Source organism: Falco cherrug, chromosome 7 (assembly GCF_023634085.1).
Source record: "Falco cherrug isolate bFalChe1 chromosome 7, bFalChe1.pri, whole genome shotgun sequence".
In the NCBI taxonomy this organism is placed as follows: Eukaryota; Metazoa; Chordata; class Aves; order Falconiformes; family Falconidae; genus Falco; species Falco cherrug.
The window spans coordinates 67021228-67042335 of NC_073703.1; the positions used below are offsets into that span (position 1 = coordinate 67021228).

Here is a 21108-nt window from a genome sequence, read left to right on the forward strand (position 1 = left end):
ATGCTGTGCCTCCCAGTAGCCTTCCAGTTGCTGCTGGTGCTAGTGTTGTGCAGCCAGGGCACGGAGAGGTGTCCTTCGTCCTTCTGCGAGTGTTCCGACTGGGATGACTACAAAATCACTTGCAGGGACATCCACTTCATTCCCAACCTTCCCGAGGACACCCAGACCCTGTGAGTACATTGGGATGGTTTAGGACAGACGCTAGCCCGCTGTGAGTATTCGGATTTTGCAAACAGGAGATGCTCTGAGCGAACGCGCTGTGGGACGAGGGAGGGAAGCAGGGAGTGCTGTAGCTCTCCTGGGCACTACAGCCATGGGGGGGACTCTCTGCGGGTCAGGGGGACATAGGTAGGAAAAGGGACTGTGAAGCTTTAGGGAGATATGAGGAGGTGATTGTCCATTGGGCCTTAAAAGTTTGGGGAGGATAGGGGAAAATTACTTACTGCGCTGTCTGTGGGCAAACCGAGTGGAAGGCTGGATTCTGTGTGGCATGCCCATAGGGGGTGAGGGGAGCAAAGGATAGATCAAAAATAGTATTGTAATTAAATAAAGAACAGATATTGCATGTGCTTTCTCACAAACAATTCCACGAAAGCTTCTGTGCGCTTTCAGCTTCTTTGCCAAAGCCCGACAAAAAGAATCTGTGGGAACTGAGAATCCCAATATACTGTCTGGGAGACGAAGTACTTCAGATAAACAAAAGTGTGGAGTATGGGATAAAGCAACAAATTAGGAGCTTGCCAAAGTGATAGAGCAATCCAAGTACCTAAACCTAAGTGTTTAGTACCAGTACAGGCAGCATAGAACATCTTGTCTGGGTTCCTACAGCCAGCCCTTAAGGCTGTCCTGTGTCCTGTCTGTCAGCCCCATAGAGATGGATCAGATAAATAAATACTGCAGGGAAAGCGAAATGGCACCAGTCAGCTGTAACCAAGCAGCTGAATTGCTCCTGGCTTTTACTTTGTCTTGTCAGGCACAGAAGGTTTCTACTCTCCAAGAGAAGGTTCACTTTTAACTAGATTACTTTGTGATAAAACAAACTCATGCTCAGTTAATTGCAAGATAAAATGGTAACAGGTTGATTTGTTTATGTCTTGGTAATGATTCTCAGGACTTCGTTTGAAAATATGAGCCATAAGTTATTTAAACTTATTTGAATGGACTTCTCAAGATTTTTTTAACACCTGAAAGTAAAGGCTTAGCAAATTGATCACTTACCTAAAAAGACAGGAAAAATTATTTCTGTTGTTTCCATTATTTACTCATGCTCTTAATTTTTTGTATTATTAGATTACAGTATTTCGGTTGATAATATTTTAAATTATATGGGGTTTGGTTATTATACTTACTAATATGTGGTTTATTTGGTTTGAAATTTCAGTAATGTTACTATATGTAACACATAGTATGTTCTCTGAAATCTACCATGACAAGCTAGAAAACAAAGCAGCTTCAGTTCATAGGAGAAATACACCTTTGCACAGACATTTAAAATAGTTAATGTAAATGAGTTCACAAAATGGTATTGCATACTTTCCTTGAAAAATGCTGGCATGATGGCTGAGAAGTACCTCTCTACATACAGCTTCACAAATAAAGCACGTTGGCTGCTGGAGTTTTAGTGTTTTAAACACCTGTTGTAATGGGGACTCTAAGATCATAAGCCACTGTTTCTAAAATACAAAAACAGGCATGGAAAATCTTATTTCCGTGGAAAAAGAAATTAACCAAAAAATGGATGAATATTTTTCTGTTTATTTTGGGTGTATTTTAATCATCTGTACCAACTGAGGTGACAGTTGCAAACTTCTCAAGGAGTATACTCCCTAGCATAGTCATTAGAAGACAAGGAAAAAAATTCCAGGTAATGACAATTTTGATTTTATTGTGTATAGTAGAAAAGGTAGAACGTATGCTGTATAGTCTGTTTGATCTGCAGATCAATGGAAATATTCTCTAAGGAAATAAGGGAAACAGATTTTTTTTTAAAAAAGGCAATTTTTACTTGTTTGCAGTTTTCTGTCTGGATAAGGTATATATTTTCTTTCTGTGCTATTATGTGAATTGCTGAAGTCTGGTGGGCTGTATCTAATTTTGTAGTCCCTTGCTCTTGGCAAATGACTTAATCCTTCTGTCCCTCCGTATGTTAAACAGGAGTCATAACAGGTACTTGTATCTGGTTTTCATTTTGAGTGCTTTCACATGCTTCAGACTGACTGACTTGCACATAGAGAATAAAATAACACAAAGAGTTTTCCTTAGAAACTGTAAGGTGTGTGTCCCTGTTTCTGTCATGTTTTGTATCCTTCTGCCTTACAACAGGCAACTGTTCTGAATTCAAGACAAAAGATTCCAAAATAATTGAAGTTTCTGTTAACCTTAAAGAACAAATGAACACTTCTTTAAAGTATGTAGCTGTGCATATCTGCACATTCTATGTTGAAACTCTACAATTTCCCCCGAATCCAGCAACTTTGTTGCTTTAGGTAAAGTAACTTTGCTTCTTGGTGGTTATGCGTGATCCTCAAGACTGCTGGTTTTAAAACTTTCTTAGGTGGCTATTCAGTTTTACAGGGTTTGTAAAGCTAAGAGTCTGGTGAGTTTAGGAACACTTTGCCAGCATTTGGAGATGATGAGCTCTTTTCAGTGCACAGGATCTTGAAACTCCAATTAAAGTTTCATTCTGCTTATTCAGTCGACACTGTTCTCATTTCTCTACCCTACTTTAAGAGGGTGGTGTAAGCCTTTTTCTAACAAGCCATGCTTATAAGAAATTGCAAAAAGTGTTTATTTCCAAACTCTTAGTGGAAAAGTGTCATGAACGTCAGCCAGGAAAGTGCGTTTGTTTTAAACTGGTTTTAATGTATTTGTCCAAATATAGCTAATTCAGGTGCTTATCCAGAATGCCTGAGTGCACAGATACTGTTCTTGAGATGCTTTCTTTTTTTCAGTACAAGATTTTTCTTTTTCAGTGTAATAAACAAAGTAAGTAGAAAGAAAAAGGTTTTTTGTATTACAGGCAAGTCTTGTCTTGTTGCCTGAAGTTAAGGATTATATACTCATATGATACTATGGTAGGAAAGCAGTTCCGAGTGGTATTGAAATACATTACTAAAAATATGAAATTAGATATCAATAATTTTGTCACATCTATGATATTTTTCATGCCTCTCTCTGCACAGCTGACACCCTGGCCTGGTCTGCCACCATCTTACCCCTGCCTGGCCCTCCTTTGCTTCTGGCTTTGCCTCTCCCTGACTCCACTCCTCCTTCCTGCTGCGGCAGTGGCACTACATGCACAGTACTGAAGGGATCCCTGTCCCAGCCCTGCAGCTGGTGGTGCTTTTCTCTTTCACCAGCACAGTGCTGGAGCAGGGCAACAGTTGGTGCTACAACCTCCTCCCTGTTTGGTGGACTATGCTAGTGGAGATCCTGGGCTCTCAGTGCAAGCAGATCCACTAGGAAGTGGAGGGTAATGACTGTGAAAAATTGCTTACGCTTACAGATCACCAAAACCCCAAGGAACCTTTGTCCAAAGACATAATTGCATCACAATGCTTGATTTATTGAAATACCTTTCTTGGCATCATTATGATGAAATATTTAGATGGTATCACTATCCCAGCATCAATTTAGTGCAGTTCCCAATGCTTTTCTTTTTATGAATCTATTATTAGTTGCTTTTAATTATTTTTCCTGTGGCGATAAAACTAATAAAGTTTTGCTTCCTATTTATTTGTGCTCTACATCACCTGCATTCACTTACTAAAGTAATTTCAGCTCCACTTCCCATCCCCAATACCTTCACTTAAGTTTTCCACCACTTAAGAACAGTCATAGCAAATCAGTCCAATGGCTCTCATCTAATGCAGTATCCTGTCTCCAGCATTTCCCTTCTTTTTATTTTCCTTAGGGATCTGCATGTAGAAGTCATACGAGGTACTCTCCATGAACAGTGCCTCAGCTTTCCATTATTTTTACCTGCAGGAAGTTTCTAAACTTGGTGTGGTTTTGTCATTGTAGTAACCCTCAAAGGACTGCTCTTCTGTGTCTCTTGAGTTTCATGTTTTGCCTTGTTCCGTTGCCAGTTGAGCCCATTTTAACATCCATAATAATATCCTTTGGTGGCAAGGTCCACAAGTTTAATACAAGCTGCAAGAACTCTTTTTTTTGTTGTTGTTGTTGAAAATGCCACATTATCTGTATCACCCATCAGCAGCTGCATATGCAACATTTTCAGGTCCATGTTATATCCCTTAAGTCTGCTGACAATATTCTCATCTCCTCCCTATATCTTCTATAGCAAGTCAATAGCAGTGTCCTGCGTTTATTCCTATAAATGTTGCTCAAAGGAATCTCCTCTGCTGCCTAAAATCTATATACATATATGACTGGATGGAAGGCAGCTTCTCCTGAGTTCAGAGCTGTGTGAGTGCTGAATGATTACTCCCCACAGAATGGGTAAGGGTTGAGCCCTCCCTGGTTTTTTGTTTTTTGGTTTTTGGTTTTTGTTTTTTTTTTAAGGGATGCTAATAAGGTTTCTATCCTGTATCCAGGTGCTATTTTCCCATGACCGTTAACAAACTTGGGTGAAATTGGACAAAAGTGGTGGGGTGGGGAGGGGTGCAGTGGAACTGGCAGGTAAATAAACACAAAACCAGTACTGTCTTTAAGAATATGCTCGCTGCATGAGGTATTAAGCTGTGATTCTGCATCTGCTCCAGGATATTGGCCATAGATAGGATACTGCTTTCTGAAAAATGCTCACCCTTCAGGGGCAAGGAGCCCTGATGCATGTCATGTTTACTATGTTGGTAAGGGTGAGCACGTGGATATCAGGATAACAAGGTGTCATGAGTCACCTGGTCTGTTTAGTTCCCCATGCTGTTGTCAGCTTTTGATAGAAGAGAGATGGAAACTGTGTAACATATTTTACACATTTACAATGTGATATTTAGAACTTGCAATGATATGTCCAATATTTGTAAGTACTTATTGAGAAAATTTTTTGAACTGGAGAACAAAATACGTAGGGACTTGGCAGTTTTACCTGTCAACTGCATCACTGGCATCCACATTTTTTATATGCTTAATGAGTAGTTTAGAGCATTTTGAGTTCACAGAAGCTACAAGTAAAATTGAAGGAGATAACGTCTCTACTGTATATTGAAAATACATTAAACTGATATTAAAAATTTCCCCCAAAATCCTACTCTTAGGAATTGTCTGAAATTCAGAGATATTGTGACTTCAGGTAATTCTATCGTGATCCTTTTGTACACTTAATTACTTCAGAATGAAGTATGGAGCCTCATAAATACATCTTCATAAATAACCTTGCAATATAAGCACATAATAATTATCCCTATTTTAATGATGAAGTACCGAGAGTCTAAAAGAACAGGGAAAACACTGACATGGTTAAACAGACAACTGAAGGAAGCTATTAAGGCATCTTTTAGAAAATGCAAGTCATACCCAGATGAGGAAATCTTTGGAAACTTGAAGTAATAATGTACAAAAATATTTTTAAAAGAAACTTGTAGTATCATAAAAACTCAGTATAGTCTTTAAAACGCAAGAGAGTAACCTTGTTAAACTTCTATCAAACTGAAGTGTCAGTATGACACTTGCTTGAAACAAAACAAAAAAATTTAATAGAATTAAATTCCCTGAGCCAGGTAATAGTTGTGTAAGAGTTCCAAAGACATTAAAAGACAAAATTGATGCATTACCTACTGTAGTATGTAAATTACTGTTTAAACCAGCTGTGGTGACAGAGGAATGGAAGGTCACAAGTATATCATAATTCTTTTTAAAAAGTTCTTTCGGGAATACCTTAGGAACTAAATGCTGGTACATCTGTCTTCTTTAGAAGAAGAAACTATTTTGTTTTTAAAAGCTTTCAGAGATAGAAGTCTTCACAAGCTCCCCTCAGCAGTCTGTTCCACTGCTTCGCTCTACTCCTGATGCTATTCTTTGGGTTCTTTCCAACTAATCCGCAATTTTCTTGAGATGTGCTGATCCAAAATGCATCAATATCGGTGCTGATCAGGTACTACAAGAAGAATCAGTGTTCCTAAATGTAAAAGGACACATATAGTGAGGTCAGAAAAAGATGGGGATTTTCCCCTGAAAAAAATTAAACTATTTCTAGCTGCTGAAGGATGGAATTAGCAAAAATTCCACCACTTAATTCAATAGATTTAATAGAAGTGAAGTGGGTTTTCATCTAAATAAGAAACAATTGTTTTGTTAGGGTACAGCAGTGACATTAAGACTATAAGAATAGCTGTGCTGATTGATGTGAAGGACCCGTTTTTGCCACGTACTCTATATCTGAGGGGTCCACAGACAGACTGGAAGGGTAAGAACAGGCCAAGCACATGGCCTTCCTTAATACTTGGCCAGCTTCTCACCTTTTTCAACTGAAGAAACTTCCTGAGCCTGTTCATGAATATATTTTTTGCCTATTTTTTCTCAGTGGATCTCTCTTTCAGTTGCACATCCAACTTTGCCTTGAGCTTGTATCAGCTTGTATCCACAATGTCTTTCAACAAGGAATTTCACAGGTCTTCTTGTTGCGTGAAGCAACGCTTCCCTTTTGACTTTGATAGTTTTGTGTGGGGGTTGTTTTTAACTTCCTTGTTTTTATAGCTTCACCTATATGACATTTCATTCTTGTTTTTGAAGGAGGAGTAAACAGTCAATCTCATCTTCTCCCTGCCCTTCCTGATGTCTCCTGATGCCCTTCCTGATGTCATCTATTATGTCTCCAGCCATTCCTCAGCCAGAGCAAAGGGTCCCAGGCCACCCCGTATCTTCTGTGGAAACCATTTTATATCTCTGCTCGTGCTTCTTGCTTTCTTTGTATTTCTTCTATTTCTTAGTAAATATGCTACTCCAAATGACAATATCAGTGCTTTACAAAGTATTCAAGGTACAGACAAACCCTAAGTTTGTACAGTGGCAGAAGTATGTTACCTGTTCCTTTCCCAGTATTTTCTAATATTTGATTTGGGTTGGTTTTTTTACTGTTCCTAAGCACTGAATCCATGTTTTATTGGAACTGATGCCAAGATCTAACATAATTGCCAAGATCTGCTCCTGAGTGAAAATTATAAACTCATAATCCATCATTTTTAATATACATATTTATGTATGGTTTTCCCCCTGTGTATCATTTACATCTATTTACACCAAATTTTCTTTACCATTTTATTTTCTACCACTCAGTCCTATAAGAACCTTCTGAAATTCTTCACAGTCAGCTCTCAGCATTACTAGCTTAATAACTTCCTAGCATGAGTAAATATTGTTACCTTACTCTTCACCCCCTTTTTCTAAGCCATTTATGAATAAACATTAAACAGCCTAAGGAAGTTGGAAGTTCTTACCCATATCTCTGTGGAACTCTTTTTTACTCTTCTCTTTTGTTTCCTATTTTTAACCAATAATTTATTTGGAGTTTATTTATCCAAACTGTCACAATCTTGGAAATTAACTAGACTTTTTTTTTTGCCTTAAGGGAGAGTAGGTTTTCCCCATGTATTGAAGTGTCTCCTTTGGGATGAGAAAATGGCATAAACTTCTTTTTAACATGTAAAATGCTTACATAGCATTTATGCATGCTAGAAAATAACAGTGAAAACTAATTGTTAAGGAAGATCTAAGTAAAGACACAAATGAACATACTACCTTAGAAACTGTTGAATGTGCTCTCTTTGATCAGCCTCAAAACTTAGATGTATGTAGTTGTATATTATCTGCCTTATCACAGTACTGCAGTACCATGTTCACTGTCTTTGGTGGTTTATCTAAGATTCTAAGCCTGTAGCATTGTACAGTCTGAAACAGCATTGCTTTTGTTACCGTTAATAAAAATGTCATGGATGCTGACCAGCATCTGAACCAGCATTTGTTGGTTTCCCTCATCCTTCACTGAGGATTTTAGACAATCTGACAGGCAGAAAAAAAGTCTTTGAAAGGCTGCCACTAGATTGTGAGTACTCTTCTGGATCCTCTTTTAAAAGAGGTTACATTTTGAATGTCCATTTGCATTCCAGTTGCACTTCTCATGCTGTATTTAGCTTGCATGGTCATCACCCCAAGTCAACTCCAGCTCATTCCTTACATTCCTCAAATAGGAAAAATCAAGCAAGTTACATTCCTTATTTCATTTATTGTCTATATTACTGTCATTTGTGGACCAAAACCCTGTGGGCATTGTAGAAGGACGGGACAGGGATGGTTCTTGCCTCCAAAAGTAATGTAGGACTGCAGGCTGATATAGAGAACCATGGGCATCTGGAAGGCTGTAGAAAGCTGTATATTTATGTATATAATATGTGCACATTTCTGGTTACGGTTTTTTTGCCTAAGGTAGAGCTCTGCCACAACAGTAATTTATAAATGACAGTCATTTAAGCTAAGCAAATATGAAACCAAAATTACTGTTTGTGTGTGTTTTCAGTAGAAATTCAAGCAGTTTTGAAGTTCCTGTGTAATTTTATTTTTAAAAGTCCTTTGCTGAATCTTAAGAGTATTATGATGAATGTTTCTTTACATTTCCCTATGTGCTTCTAATGTCTGTCATATGTACAAAGAATTAGGTTTCAGAGATCTTTCTGAATGTTAAAGTATCTCTGACTGTTTATAAAGGCCTCTGAGTTTTTAAGGCCTGGGTTTTTTTCTGTCACATATGATCTCAGACTTTCTTTGTCTCACAAAACCAGATGTCACTTTTTTTCTCTAATGAAATAGCAGGAAATTTCTTAATTTACATTTGAAATGTAAAGAAATTTATTAACTAAAGCATGCTGTTCTATAATTCCTGCTCAGCTAGACAGATCCCCATCAAACTCCCTCCTTATTCCCAGATAAACATACAAAGATTTCTTTAAAGGGACATGGTTCAAGTGGTCTGTAGTGCAAACAGGACATACTGAACCATTTTCACAGTGCGGGAGAATAGCCTCTGTACTGCAACAACTTTTTAATCCATGTCTGACTCATGCAGAAATCAAGAAAATGAACAAAAAGAAGTTGAAAAAATGCTGTAATCGTATAAACATGGCAAGAAAGAAAGGCTAGGTAGAAAAAGAGGACGTAATTTTGGTGGAAATGGTGAAAGTTCTCCTTTTGTGGATCTACGATACCAATTTTTCTTCCTGACCATCAGAAAAAAGGTAAAGCTGTTGCTCGGAGTTGTGATTTCGCAACCAATATAGGTACATTTGTTGAGAATTATACTGGGAGCAAACCTTTTCTTCTGGGCTAGACAAATTTCAAAATTGCCGCCAGGACCATCTCAGCCTCAGCTGAATGTCCAGGTATGACAAAACACTGTAATGGAGGTAGCTTCTGAAGAAGTCCTTGAATAATTTTTTTTCTTTGTAACTGAATTTACCCACCAAGAAGGAATAGAATTATTTTTCTAATAGCTATGTTAAGCTCTAGACTTCTGGGTATTTAACTTTTGTTCACTCTGGTTGTGACAGAGATTTCCCCTTTGCCCAGCTTGCATCAGTCCTGGTGGAGGAAGGGAGAGGAGTTTAACCACTCAGAGACATTCTGCAGGAAAAATACATTTCATATAGTCCTAGTTTATGTTACCATTTGTGGAAAATCCCCAATTAAATGGGTAAGGAGAAAACTGCATTTTAAACATGGAGTCTATTTTGATGAGCATTTCCTTTCTGACTAACAGCTCTGAGTTGAAAGCAGCTTGCTTCGTTAGTTCCTGGGGGACAAGTGTGTGTACTAACTCTTTGGAGTGTCATGGAGCATAAAAACTTAATGTATTGTACTGGGTCATCAAGAAATCTCCATCTCACCAAGATGCTGTCCTGAAAGTTGACCAAAAGCAGATACCTAGGGCACAGGGTGTGAATAGTCTTATATACAGGGATCAAATTAGGAGAGCCAAAGCTCTGCTGGAGCTGAGACTAGCAAGGGATGTGAAGGGTGACAAGAGGGACTTCTGTAAGTGCATGGTCAGCAAAAGGAAAAACAAGGAAACTGTGGGTCCACTGCGCAGGGGGGCGAGGGACCTATTGACAAAGGACATGGAGAAGGCTTCAGTGCCTTCTTGTCATGGTTTAACCTCAGTCGGGAACTCAGCCCTATGTAGCCGCTTGCTCACTCCCCACCTCCCCAGCGGGTTGGGGAAGAGGATCAGAAGGGTAAAGTGAAGGTTAAGATAAAGACAGTTTAATAGATAAAGCAAAGGCCGTGCAAACAAGCAAAGCAAACCAAGGAATTCATTCACCACTTCCCATGGGCAAGGGGGTGCTCAGCCATCCCCAGGGCAGCAGGGCTCCAGCACATGTGATGGGGACTGGGGAAGACCAACGCCATCGCCCCGAACATCCCCCTTCCCTCTCCTCCCCCCCGCTGTATGTGCTGAGCGTGAGGCCACAGGGTGTGGGACACCCCTGGGCTCAGCGGGGGCGGCTGTCCCGGCTGTGCCCCCTCCCAGCTCCTGGTGCCCCCTAGCCTGCTCGCCGGTGGGGAGGGGGGAGGGGCAGAGCAGCCCCTGGCGCTGTGTCACCCTGCTCAGCAGGCACCACAGCATCCCAGGGACCAGCGCTGTCCTCAGCACAAATCCAAACCATGGCCCCATGCTGTTACTGTGAAGAAAACTAGCTCTGTCCCAGCCAAAACCAGCACGCTTTGCACTGTCGTGTAGGGTTTCTTTTCATCTGATCCCAGACCGCCTAGGTCCCTTCACCTAGTAGCACAGCCGGAGGAAATGAGACATTACCTGCAGTAGAAGATAAAGAGCAGAAGTAGACTGGACATAGAGAGATCTGTGGGACCAGATAGATCCCATATATCACAAGATCCATCACAAGATCATTCTATGCTCTTTGAAAGATCATGGTGATCAAGCGAAGTTGATGATGTCTGTAAAAGGCAAACATCATGCACATCTTCCAGTAAGGCAAAAAGGAGGATCTGGGAAAACACAGAGTGGTGGCCACTATGGTTATTTTTTGTATACAAGTCATTCTGTACCTTTGAACCTCCTTTTGCAGGTGATATATATATATATATATATATGACCAGTGGCAAAACAATTTTCTTTGTGGTGTTCTATATGTCTGTTTAATACTTCCTAACATTCAGTTTCCCTTTTGGACCTCTGCTGAGCAGCAAGCAGCAATTACAGGCACTTAGTGGTCCTCTGATTAGAAACAGCAGTAGCTGGCAATTACAGCCTGTTCTTACTCTTTTTCCCTGTAGGAAGTGAACCCCTTCTGACTGCTGTTTTCTGAAATTTCATGGTCCCATTTGAACTTTCTTTGCAGCTATTTATAGCTTGATAATTCAGAAACACAGCTCTTCTCTATCATATTTGGAGTGTATGCTCCTGCCGTGCAGACAGAACCAGGTAATGGTGCATTTGGAAGGGTGGCAGTGGAGGGACCACATTCTGCCAGGTAGATCTTGTGCCCAGAATTAGTTAACCAGAATAATTAATTGTGGTCTTCATAAAGAACATTTAGGTACAAGCTGAGACTTGTAAGACCTTTAGAATCGATCGTACTGAAAGTATGCCAGTGTTTTAGGAAAGTATTATTTTTATTAGTAGTCATCAGAAAAAAGATTTAGGCATGAAATATTCTTTCACCATGGCTAAGAGGCAAAACCAGAAGAGAAATCTGCACTATTTCTACAGAAAAATACAAAATTTCAATCTTCAGTAGTCACGAGTCCAGAAATTTTTGCCATTATGTAAAGACATAAAGCATAGAAAGCTGGGGATCCAGTGAAAGGTATAGAAGAAAGAAAAAATATGAGTAATAGGCATAAGAGGTTGGAGCAGAGACAATCTCTTTACGGTCTGTCTTACTACTTGTGACTGACAGGTAGGGTTAAAAGAGTTTTCATATTGTGCCATCAAGGTAGTTTAACTCTTTTGAACTATATGTAATTGTACAGTTAACATGCTGTCTCTAAGGATAGCCACGAGCAGGTTGAAGGGTTATGAGTAAGCACTAGACACCAAGGCAACAAAGGGAACCTTGTGGCTGGTGTCTACTACAGGCCACCCGATCAAGGGCAGCTGCTGACAAAGCCTCCTGACTCCAGCTGCAGGAGGCACCACGCTCGCAGGCTCTCATCCTGCTGGGGGGCTTCAGCCACCCCAGCTTCTGCTGGAAAAGTGGCACAGAGAGCTGCAGGCAACCCAGGAGGATCCTGGAGCATGTTGAGGCCAACTTCTTAAGCCAGGTAATAGAGAGCCCCGCCAGAGGGGACGCGATACCAGACCCGTTGGTGGCCAACGCAAGTGAGCTAATCAGAGGTGTCAGGAGTGGAGGCAGCCTGGGCTGCAGTGACTGTGCACGGGTGGCGTTCGCAGTCCTGAGGGACATGGGTCAGGCAAAGAGCCGAGTCAGCAGCTTGAACTTTAGGAAGCAAACTTCCAGCTGTTCCAGGAGTTAGTCAATAGGACCCCCTGGAAAACTGCCCTCAGGGACAAGGGAGCAGAAAGCCAACTGTATCGTGGGCTGCATCAAAAAAGGCATGGCCAGCAGGGCGAGGGAGGTGACTCAGGTTTTTGAGGACCTGAGACTGTACGTCACAATTCTCACCCCTGCTTTGGCAGGTCAGCATTTGACAGTAGTCTATCTGAACTGCATGTGGGAATGTTCCATCACAGCCGGTGATGAAGGCAGATAACTTAGATTATTTTTTTAAAACCACTTCCTGAGGCAGTCCAATGTTCAAAATATAGTCACTTTTTTTATACTGTTTTGAGGTTTTGTAAACCCGTGTTATGGAAAAAACCAAATACTTACCAATTTTGCAAATATATAAAAAAATCTGTATGAGTCAGATTTGTGACAAGTTGCCTTCTTAACTGATACTATCAGAAAACATACTATTATTAGCTTTTTGCAAAACACTCTAAACAATTGCTCAGTAGTTACAGTATTGTGTAAAATTTAAGCTTTTTATTGCCTTTTACAGCTATATCAATAAGCTGTGTTTCTCAATTCAAGAGAAAGCTGTTGTGTGCTTCTGAAGTGTAATGGGTTGGAAATTTAATGTCAAAAGAAAACAATGTAATGAAAACTGACTGCAGTAGCAATTCAAGATTCAGTGGAGTGTAACACTTACAGAATCAGTCTGTTAAACAACTGTCGAAATCTTCTCCAAAAATAGTGTTTTCTAACTCGCCCCTTTTTTTGCTATTAAGTTGATCAAAAGTCATCATCTCTACAGACAAGGAAAAGATAAAAGTGAGTTTCTACTGCCATATCACCAGTGCCTTTTGTGACAACGTGTGGTATTCTTATTTAAGTTAATCTCTTCTTAGAGTCTACAAAAGAACTATTTGAAATCCCTCTGTTTTTCTGTTGAGCAAGCTATGTGTGTAGTTAAAGAATACTGAAGTAGTGCTTGTTTCCACTGGGAATGGGAGTGGCTTTTTAGTTTGTGCTTGTACGGTTCCCAGCACTTGCTGGATTTCTGTGCCATGACACGGGAAATTGAAATGTTACAAATGTACAAAAAATGCTACTGATACACTGACTGATGGGCGATGAAAAAAAATATTTATATTCAATGTTCAAAAATATTATTTTGGTCTTCAGTGGTCTCTCTTGTCCCCTACTGTCACTCGTTCCTGTTCTTCATCTGGTCACTTCTTTGGGTTGTTGGGTGTATGTACAGTAAAGCAGTGCATAGTTTGTAAATAACTTCAAGACCCCTTAAAACAGTTTTTTCTATGCTTCACCATGTGTTTATAAACAAATCATTTCACTTTAACTGAGAGGATAATACATTCTAATTTTTTGGACCTACTGTATGTCAACATGCAGGAATTTTGTATGTCAACAGCAGGATTACAGAAGTAATAGCATGCCTTTTCAAGCAAAATATGTAGGTAAATATAATAACATCAAATTTGAAAGGAAACATTAAAAGTAAAGACTTTTCAAAATGAAGTATTTTGGAATCATTTTATCTTGCAGCATGTACATAAAACTGTTTCAGTCATAAACCTGAAAGATAATCGATAAGATATTTTAACAGATTTGATAAGTATAATGGTGTTTGGTAGAAAAGTAATTCATTATTTTAAGAAAACTGAAATCTGGTTTTGGATTCAGAAATAGTTAAATACTTTTACGAATGAAACCAACCCAGTGTTGTTTGGAAAATGAACCAATTACAATGAAAAAATTACTTCAGAAAGTATAACCATTTCATATTATTACCTACAGAATATCCAGACATTACCAAAGGCCAAGGAAAAATCTTCCAGTGGTGAGAAATGTGCCCAATGAGTAGGCTGCAAGTCTGTGTTTCGATATTTAAGTGTGACATCTCACCACGAACTTAAGTTGACTTCTCCTCTCCTTATTGGATACGGGAACAGCAGTTACATACTGGGTTTACAGGTATTCTGTGTACCATGAAATGTCTTAACAATTTTCTTTGAGGAATATGAGCAATATCTTAAACTGATGTGAACTGAAAACTTCAAAGGTAGCTCCCAATTTTGTTCAGAAATCATTTTACAGGTATGTTTGTAGGGCTTGCAAACATATTTGCCCCCCAAAAAAAGCAGTTACTTCACTTACTTTTAGAGGTTGGGGTTTTTTAAGGTCAATATTACATAGTAATATTTAGTATTAATATTAGTAGTATTGTTAATTAGTAAAATTACACAGTAATTTATTGTCTTATCAACATTATTCTCTATTCAACTTTACCTTGAATAAGGAGAAAATATTTAAAACAACTTTAAAATGAGGACAGTTCACCAATAGTCCCAATGCTTCTACATAAAGACAAATATCAATGGAGAGAATAATTTGTATCAAATTCATATGTTAAACACAATGGCCTTACAAAGACCTTACAAATGCAAGGCAGTTGTGTATGGTTTTTATAAAGACCAGTTTTGGTGTGGCATAAGTTGAAGTATGACTTGTCACCATTAAAAAAACCAATACCCCAACACTTCCCTTTAAAACTTTTAAATTTTGTTGGCCTTTGCTTCTTTCTCTGAGCTAATATTTGGTATTTGAAAAATAAATTTGGAAAATTGAGGGCAAGTGATTTCATGATATATCAAGTTCAGGATTTTACTGAGTCACATATTTAAAATACAACTTTAAAATTAGCATTTATCTCGTGCCATTTCTTAGGATATACAACTGTGTCATTGCAAGGGTATTATTTTCATTAAATCTTTCACAGAAATTTGTGAATGCATATTGAAGTGTTATCTTCACTGTGATTGTCTTAGTGTGACACCCAAAAAATACTTCTGTTGTTTGCATTTTGTATGGCCACCTTCATTTAGCACTGAAATGTATATTAGGCAAAACATTAAGCCACTACTGAGTTTTCTGTTTGTTTTTTCTTCAAATTTTAGTGGTACTGTTATGGTTTTGCCTGGTAGGCCGGTGTCTTTCAGCAGTTCTCTGTGTTAGCACAGTTCGTCACAGGATTCTTCCTTACCACGTTTTTTGCAATTCTCAGTATCTCATGTAATCTTAGAATCGTAGAATCATTTAGGCTGGAAAAGATCTTCAAGTCCAACTGTTAACCCAGCACTGCCAAGCCCACCGCTAAACCATGTCCCTGAACACCACGTCTACACTGTCTGTTAAACACCTCCAGGGATGGTGACTCCACCGCATCCCTGGGCAGCCTGTCCCAGTGCCTGACCACCCTTCCCACGAAGAAATTTCCCCCCTACCCAATCTAAACCCGCCCTGGCGCACCTTGACGCCATTTCCCCTTGCCCTGTCGCTTGTTCCCTGGGAGCAGAGACCGACCCCCCCTGCCCACAGCCCCTGTCAGGCCCCCCCAGCCCCCTCCTCTCCAGGCTGAGCCCCCCCAGCCCCCGCCCGGCTCTGGACACGCTCCAGCCCCTCAGTGTCCCTCTGGCCGTGAGGGGCCCAGAGCTGAGCCCAGGGCTCGAGGGGCGGCCTCACCCGTGCCGAGCGCAGGGGGACGGGCACTGCCCCGGCCCCGCTGGCCGCGCCGTGTGGGACACCAGCCGGGGCGCTGCTGGCCTCCTGGGCCACCCGGGCACGCGGGGGGCTCCTGCCCATGGCTGTGGCCCAGCGCCCCCAGCCCCTTCCCGCCGGGCCCTTCCCAGCCCCCTGCCCCCAGCCCGCAGCTGCCTGGGGCTGGTGTGACCCCGGCGCGGGGCCCGGCACCCAGCCCTGTCCCACCCCACACGGTGGCCTCGGCCCCCCGGCCCGGCCTGCCCAGAGCCCCCGCAGAGCCCCCTGCCCCCCAGCAGCTCAACGCTCCCACCCAGCCTGGTGGCACCTGCAAAGGGGCTGAGGGAGCACTCGGTCCCCTCGCCCAGATCATCGATACAGACACTGAACGGGGTGGCCCCAGCACGGAGCCCTGGGGACACCCCGTGTGCCCGGCACCAGCGGGATGTGACCCCGTTCCTCACCGCCCCAGGGTTGGCACCAGCTTCTCACCCAGCGCAGAGCACACCGGCCCAGCCGTGAGCAGCCAAGCCACCTCAGCTATTTAGGATTAAATACCTCTGCCTTGTAGGCATCTAAAGGGCATGCTTTCTCCAGCACTGGCAGTTCACAAATCTATTAGACAACTGTAGCAACCTACTGTTTTGCTGGTAAATGGAAGGTGAGATCCAGCAGGGCCAGTTCAGCCTGTCAAGTCTTTGGTTTTGACTCAAATCCTGGGTGATGACAAATGGAGCAAGAACAAGCTCCACCATTGTGGATTGCTGTTCTCTGTTTGCTATAAACAAGCAAGTGACCAACCTGAATTCTTGCCTGACAGTGTCCACATGCACCTCAGTTTGTACCAAGAGGACGTGTTAGTGCTAAGGCCTTATTTTGTCCCAAATGCCGACCTGCATACTTTTCACATTGAAAGGATCGAGTATTTCTTGAATTTCTTAGGGCTGGGCCAGTTTTGATGTTATTCTTTTGGATTCGGTATACTTTATGTTGTCCTTTTGGGTTGCTGGTTAATTGTAGCAAAGTAGCTATGCAGTTTTCTAGCACGTTCCGCAGTCATTTCCTACTTTTAGAGTGACTCTGCTTTGTGAGCCTTCCCCTCGCTCCTGCCTCGCCGGTAATGCTAGCATCAGACACTAGGTGGTAATCGTCTTCTGGTAAGCTCAGCATGCGTGTCGCTATGTGAAAATGCGTTTTTACAGCTGTTTTTGCACCAGTGAAAGGCTGTGAGGTGTTTATTTCCGAATAATAACCTACAAAAGTAATATTTTGAAGTTAGTTTAGTTTGTGTTGGGTTTAGTTGGATATAAACCCCTAGGAGTTAATGTGTCAATAATTGTTTTTCTACCCATTATCTTAACTGGTCGTGGTTATTTCTCCTATATAAAAGCTGAAAGGTCATTGCTTGTTATAATTTTCTCAGAAAGATGAAATTCATATGTAAAATTTCTCACTTTGCTTCACAGATGGTCAATTATTTTTTTCCTCTGTGGACAATGGTTCATTAAAATACTTGCAGGTATCATTGCCATGATTCAGATTATAAATCATGTTCCTTTAATCCGAAATTCTTTGGGTAGCCCCTATTTATGTACTGCGTTTTGTAGACAGAAATTTAAAGCATGTTATAAAATGAAGAGGCTAAGTACATAAACTATATATATTTGCTTCCCTAATACATCTTTGCTGAAGTAATATCACAAATACTGCTGAGGATGTTGTTTAAATCATGTGTATATGGTTAGACATAAGTTTATATATTTCTTAACATAGGAAATGTGAAGCCATTTATATTTGAGGAGAATGTTTGTTTCATGTGGATTTTTCACTGACTGTTTGCCTCCCGGTCCAGCTAAAAGGTAATGAATGACCTGTCAGTGCTGGTATGGCCTACTAGATGCTTTTTCCTTCCTTATTTAAGGCTTCGAAGCAGCTACAGGGATTGCTGCAGTCAGGCTGCAACGGAGCAAGGTTTCCTTCTCTGCTGTTTGCTGGAGCAGGAGGTCAGGTCCCTGGTTACTGACGATGCCAGTGGGTCTGGGTGCAGCAGTGATCCCTAAGAAGGGAGGCTGGAAGCACTGGGATCGAGTGAGTACATTTGAAGTCCAAGAGGCAATAAAGGGGAAATAAAAATCATCAAGCCTTGTACTCATCCAAGACAAGTGACTTGTTTTCTGAATTTGTAGGTAAGGTGGAGTTCTTTCGTAGGCTGTTGTGCAGTGAAACAATCAAGTGTAAAGAAGTGTGAGACACTGGGCTAAAATCTAGGATATATAATAAATGGAACTCTAAGTGCTACATATTTGTACAGCTTGAAGAAAGCTTTGGGAAAATTTGGGCAGATTTGGGAAATCTAATGCATCATGAATGCTGAATTAATCTAATAGGCATTAGAATAAATAGTTTAAGTGAATAGTTTCTTAGTTGTAGTTAGACAAATATTTCCATTTGCATTGCAATGTGTATTTTCTGATGGGGGAGGTATTTGGTGAGTTTTCATTGCTTGATTAAATGAAGTAGGTTGAAGAACTCTGTGTGTGTGTGGTGTTTTGAGGAATTCGGACATGCAAAATGTAAAAGTATTAAAAAGCATTCTGTGTCATATTATGCAGAGCAATCACACAACTTATCTTGTAAGGGTATGTGGAAGGAGACAGTGTCTGCTTCCCTAACGTTATCTGATCAAGGACCTTGTCAAATGGGAAGCTAAGGAAAAGGGCAACAATAAACAAAACATAGAGACACGGACCTCACAGAGAAACAATAATGACAAGAATGACAAAATAATGACAAGAAAGCAGCCTGCTCAGTCACGCTAATTGATGGGCTACCAAGAAACTGCAGGCATCACTTCAAAGAGAGGCCAACCTGGACTTCACAAGGGATGGGGATGCAGACCTGGGGGTCCTGGATACTGCGGTGGGGAGGTGGGAGGGGTCTTGTTGAAACTATGCAAACTGATAAGGCATTGTGCAGGGGAAGGGGATCAGGGGAACAAAGGAGGAATAGACAGAAAGAGGTATAAAAAAGATCAGATCTGTGTGAAATGGAGCTGCTCAACACGTTTGACCGAGCCGTGTGCCTGGTCGCTGCAGTCTGTCCTATCTTCTTGCTAAATCCTCATAGAATTGTCTGTTGTGTGTAGTCACAGCTGGAGTTTTCTTAGATTTTGCTGAAATGTAATATTTACATAGAATATGAAGGTCATATTTATATACAGTATGAACCTTAATGAAAAGCAAGTATAGGTGAGACCAGAGGAGGGAGAACTAAGAAATGAACACTCAAACTGTCCAGCCGCTTCTGCCAGCATCCAGCAGAGGAATAAGTTTTGACTATAGCAGTTAAATCTACCTGCTAATGTGCACCAGAGCCCTTGTGCAATTGCTCCCATCTCTTACTCCGAGGCTAAGTGTTTAACTTCTTCATTTACCCTCTGTTCTGTACATTTTTTCTGCTCTGTGAACTCAGGCGATAGGCATGGCAGTTCAGCCTGATCCGGGCTTGGTATAGGGTACTGGAGACTGAGGGGAAGAGGTTGTGATGCTCGGTGTTGTTCAAAGAAGGAATGCTCCCTCCCGCCAATCTCTCACAGGTGGCAGGGAAGAAGGACACCATCTGCCGCTGCCCTGTCTTGATGAACAGAATCTCATACTTGGGAAACAAATAAACTCCCTCAAACCCCACAACAAACCCCAAACACTTGAGAGGTGTGTAGCTAAATGCAATAGTAAAACTCTTTTTAAAAGACCAGTGCTTTTTATAAATGGGTTTAGTTTAGACAATATATTACCTATACCTTCATGCTATTCTAAGAACTTCAGCACTGAGTCAGGATTCATCAGCAATGAGAAATAAAGCTTTCAAGTGATTACCAAATAAACCAGAGCAATAGAAATGCTTTCTCTTTAGATTTTCATGTATTCTATCACGTATATCTATGTCTGTAAGTTGTCGCTCTAGTAGTATTTTGGCTACATAGTGCATATTGTTAGTGCTAGTTGTCAGATGAATAGATGTGGTTGAAGGGCATGTATACCTTTCCTACATTTTCCCCTGGATTTTTTTTTTTTTTTGCTCTAACACAAGACAATAATAGAAAATAATTAGTCAAGCATAGGTAGGCAAAGGCTGTGGCAGTTACATGTGCACGCAGATTGCCTGTACGTCTCAAATGGAAAATCCCTTGATGTTTCTCTGGTCGGTTCCTAAGTAGTTCTTATATTCAGCAATTTCAGATGTTTGAAAATGGTCACCTGTAAGAAATGAAACACCTGTCAACATTTTCAGTTTAACCTCCTTATATGCTTAACACTGACTTTTTAAAGTCATAAACCAGGTTCTATTCTTGTGCAGATTATAAGCAGTGTCACTTGAATTTTGCTGTAACTCCTTGGTACTAGTCTTTCCCTAATTGTATTTAACATTCAGTGAAAAAAATAAGCTGTGCTGCAATTGTGACTTAAATGTGCAGATGGAAGTGAGGAACTCCTGGCTTCTGAGATGTAATTATGGCTTTGCTTGACATTAGAGAGCTGTTAAATGGATAGTCAAGAAGTACAATCTCTATGAAAAGTTAGTAGTCTATAAGGGCAAAGCTTTTCTCCTATTTTTCTAATCTGGATTTATTGATGGATTTTTATGAAATGGGGGTTTATTTCTATTATTATTACTTTTGCTCTGTTTTAAGCCAGCTGTAAATTGCATATTTTAATGGATTTCTAGTTATAGGGCTTTTTAGAGTGCAGTCTAAAATAAGAAAAAGTGAATGTAATACAACAGCATATACTGAAGGCAATTAACGTCACTACTTACATGGCAATTAATGCTACTTGCTTAGTTTACAGGGCTGATTCTAGTTTCATTGAACTATGCCTGGCTTAAGCTACCTACTCTTAACGGCTCTTAAGTGATAGGACTAATTAATACTGAAGCCATGAAAATGTTCCTTCATAGTTAAGTAGCTCCTAACTGATGGGAGCATAAGCACCAGCCACCCCAAGACCAGAGTTCCGTGGTGCATCATTAAATAGGCCACTAGATTAACTGTCACAGAACAGCAAAGCACAAATACAAATCGTGGATCAGTGCCTAGCAGTGCTAGAAATACAGCACTTAAGGGAGAGATGAC

The 21108-nt window shown here is 40.6% G+C and overlaps 1 protein-coding gene across 1 annotated transcript in view; it reads left to right on the forward strand.

Annotated features, from left to right (window-relative positions):
- TSHR (thyroid stimulating hormone receptor) overlaps window positions 1-21108 on the forward strand; it is a 69296-nt gene continuing 48188 nt past the window's right edge. The window contains exon 1 of the mRNA XM_005438747.3: window positions 1-170. Coding sequence (XP_005438804.2) covers window positions 1-170 — 170 coding nt within the window. The remainder of the gene's footprint in view (window positions 171-21108) is intronic.